Raw genomic sequence first — 3,732 nt, forward strand, 5'->3', positions numbered from 1 at the left:
AGAGAAAGAGAAAGAAGTGGAGTCTGGCTTTCACTTGAACCTAGAAGGGTTTGTGACTCATCTAAAATCAAGAGACTGTGGTACAAATGATGCTTTACATCTAAGCTAGGTTTCAAAAGGTAAGGCTAGGTCAGGAAAGACGCCACAACCTCCAGCTTAAGGCTGCTGGAACACTCATGTGTGAGTCTTACGCCTCCTTCTAGGAAGTGCTAATACTCTGAGGCTGCCCTACTGTGAGGACATCCAAACTAGACCACCAAGAGACGCGACAAGGGAGAGGATCAAGAAGGGAAGAAGAGCAGAGCAGAGCGGGGAGAGGGGGGCTCCTCGGCACTAGTATCCCCAGTGGCTCCAGGGTCCTCTGCTCAGCTCAACACTCTGTCTGGATGGCAAGCACAAGAGACACCGAGCCAGGACCACCAAACACAGCCCTTCCCGAAGTTCTGACAAGATAAAACCATGAACGAGTAAAACAACTGTCCCTTTAAATCATGTAGTTTTAAGCTCGTTTATAAAAATTACGCAAACCAAAAATACAGCCGTCCCTCTGTACTGACAGGGACTGGTCTTCAATATTCCTGGATACCGAAACTTAAAGATGCTTAAGTCTTTTATATGAAATGTGTTACTTGCAAATGAGTCACACAAATCTGCTCAGATACTTCAAAGCCATATCTACACTGCTTATAAAAGCTAACACAGTGTAAATGCCATGTAGACAATTGTTACACTGTATTGTTTAGAAAAAAAGACCTGTATATATGCAATTGTTTTTTTCCAAATAGTTCTATCTACAGTTATTTGAATATGTGGATATAGAACCTGGGGAATATGGAAAGCCAGCTGTCTGCTATATCCAATGTTAAACTCAGTTAAGCTCCATTATACCTTGTGGTTAGCTCAAAACCAGTAAAATCTGGTTATGGTTACTAGACCGAGTATCAAGGCATAAAATGTTGATAAATGTAAAAAAAAAAAAAGTATACAAAATTGGGTTTCAAAGGAAAAATGTAAATCCGGAGATGTTTACGTTAATTACTGAGATCTAAGATTTTTCTAATGTCTCAATTTCATGATCCCAAACTGCATTTAAGCTTAACAGCCTTTATTTAGAACAGCCAAGCTTACCTGCTTATCTCACAAGCTACGCGTCCCTTCATCTCTATGACATCAGAAGAAGTAGCAAATCCCAACCTTCGTAAGACACGCTTGCGACATTTAAGTTCATCCATTTGTAGAACAGTTCTTGCTTTCTTCAGCTCTCGCTTTGCAGACTTAATATCTATTGCAATCTAAAAAACAAAGTAAAGAACGCTCAATAACAAACACTACAAAAGGAGACTCACTCATGAAAGAGCAAAAAAAATTGTATAGGGCCACCTTACAACGCTTTTTCCCGTTAAAGCTTTAACACAGTGGGGATGGGTGGGGGTAGCCTATGAGCGTCTTAGATGCACTCCCACGAGAGCAACAGGATACTGAAAGGTTGCTGAATACCAGCAAAGATACTACGTACAAGACAAAATGTCCTCAGGAAAATGCAGCGGAGAGAAGACATGAACATGTAAGAAGCCAAAGCAGGGGAACCCAGCACAGCTGAAGTGTGAAACAGAAGGAGGAAAGGCTGGGAGAGAAGCAAGCTGGTTAGTTGCAAGCTAGGCAAACGAGACTTGGGTTTAGGGAGACAGATGAAAGCTGCACTATGAGACCCAACTTTCTGCCATACCTGTGCTTTTTTTTCACAAAGCGTATACACAGTTTCCAAGTTCGGATCATTGTGAAGTGGATGAGAATACATTCGATGCTCAAAAGCCTCTACTTTCTGAATGACTTTTTTCAGCCCCTGATCTTGAATGCCCATATCATCAATTGGGTCCAAGAGGGGAACACCATCAGGAAAACGTTTCTGAACTTCCTGAAATAAAACATGTAAAATTCAAGTGTTTTCTTCTAGACAAAGTTAAGATGACCCTTAATCAAGATTTCTTTTTATGTATTTTTCTATGTACATGGAGATTTAAAGGATATCACACTTTTTTCCAGTTAAACTGGAAGATATTTTCCCACTGCACTGTTTTTGAAAACCCCCTTTTCAAAAATGTGTAGCTATGCTACCATTTTCTCATATAGAGATATAGCTCACTATAAAACCAGAGTTGAATAGGTCAACAATTGTGGATGTGGCACAACTTACTGATAAATCCTTCAGTATATTCAGGTGGTCAAAACTTCTTGCCATCATATATAACTTCATATTTACTGTTTCGTATGTGGAAGCTATTTTTGATTTTAGGAATATTTCAGAATTTATTCCTAGTAAAGGTCCTACTTAGTTGTAAAATACAAACCTTTTCATGGTCCTGATCCCTTTTACTAGCTTCTTTGTTACACGATTTAATTATTAAATATAAAAACCTGGGCCCAGGAGATAGCTCAGTGGAGTAAGTGCTTGCCTGGCAAGTGCAAGGTCCTGAAATCAATCCCTGGTACCACACACACCCCCACCCTCACACAGCTTCCGTTCAGCTGCTAACCTATTGGGAGCATGTCAGGGTCTTAAATAGGCTTCAAAGGTCAGAAACAATCTGGCCAGCTAGAAACAGCCTAGCATGTGCCAGGTCCTGGGTTTGATTCCAAAGCTGGTAAAAAGAGGATAATGTCCTTACAGTCCCAGCTTCTTGGAAGGCTGAGGTATGATGATCACTTTAGCCCAAGGATCCTTTTTTTTTTTTTTTTTGTAACAAGGATATGTGACATCTATTTGAGGCTAGATGTGTTTTAGAAATACCATTTTTGTACCAACAATTGTTATGTAAATTATATATTTATGAAGCTAAAATTACAAAAATCTTCTTGTAAGATTTCATGTCTTTCCAAAAACAATTCAACCTTTTTTTTGCAGTTCTATATTATAAATTTATTTTATTTATTTTTTTAGTTTGTTTGCTTTTATCCCCCCATAATTTTATTGATAAACAAATAGCGATGAGACAGTTTCAAACCAAATTGGCAGGACAGTTTCAATAATTAACACACTGCATACATTCTTCCTAGTGGTTATTTGCTGTAAAAGATGCGGACATGATAGCCTATTTACAAATTCTATTAGAACAAATCCCTCTATTCATTAAGAGAATGTAACTAGATTAACGGTGAAGCGCCCACCAGATAGCTCAGACTAAAGCACCTACTTAGGCAGGTGCAAGGACCAGGGTGTGATTCCCAGTGTGGCATGCCATGCCAACCTCACCCCCAGGGCACGCTGAGATAGCACTTGAGAATGGGAGTGGTGGCACACGTCTGTAATCCCAGCGCTTGGGAGGGAGGATCACTACAAATCCGATCTGTGTAGTGAGACCCTGCAGACCCTGTACTAAATACATAAAAGAGATTAATGGTGAAGTTTTTTTTTTTTGTTTGTTTGTTTCTGGCGAGCCCTCTTTTAGTAATGCACTTCACTGATGGGTCCACAGAGGAAAAATCCACATGTAGACTGGTTATAACTTTTTCTATGCAAATAAATGCCACATATTAATAATGTTTGTATTTTTCCTGAAAGTAATATATTGCAAGGTATTTCAATTGCCTTTTCAAAAACTCTACACAAAATTTATATTTAACTTATAAAACATACATACCTGTATAGATTTTAACACGCTCTGTCTATTGTCCACCGGCCGAAGGTCTTTAGGAATGTAAAGTCTAACACTGCTGATAGCAGACAAGAGATGC

General features: G+C 39.2%; 1 protein-coding gene across 1 annotated transcript in view; it reads right to left on the bottom strand.

Annotated features, from left to right (window-relative positions):
• The window catches only part of Mtrex (Mtr4 exosome RNA helicase), a 102,247-nt gene that overhangs the window by 16,268 nt on the left and 82,247 nt on the right, over positions 1–3,732 (bottom strand). Inside the window, exons 21-23 of the mRNA XM_023708874.1 lie at positions 3,639–3,732; positions 1,727–1,915; positions 1,129–1,292 (exon numbers count right to left, since the gene is read on the bottom strand). Of these exons, the coding sequence (XP_023564642.1) occupies positions 1,129–1,292; positions 1,727–1,915; positions 3,639–3,732 (447 nt within the window). The remainder of the gene's footprint in view (positions 1–1,128; positions 1,293–1,726; positions 1,916–3,638) is intronic.

This window comes from Octodon degus, unplaced genomic scaffold (genome assembly GCF_000260255.1).
Source record: "Octodon degus isolate 3935 unplaced genomic scaffold, OctDeg1.0 scaffold00001, whole genome shotgun sequence".
NCBI classification, from domain to species: domain Eukaryota; kingdom Metazoa; phylum Chordata; class Mammalia; order Rodentia; family Octodontidae; genus Octodon; species Octodon degus.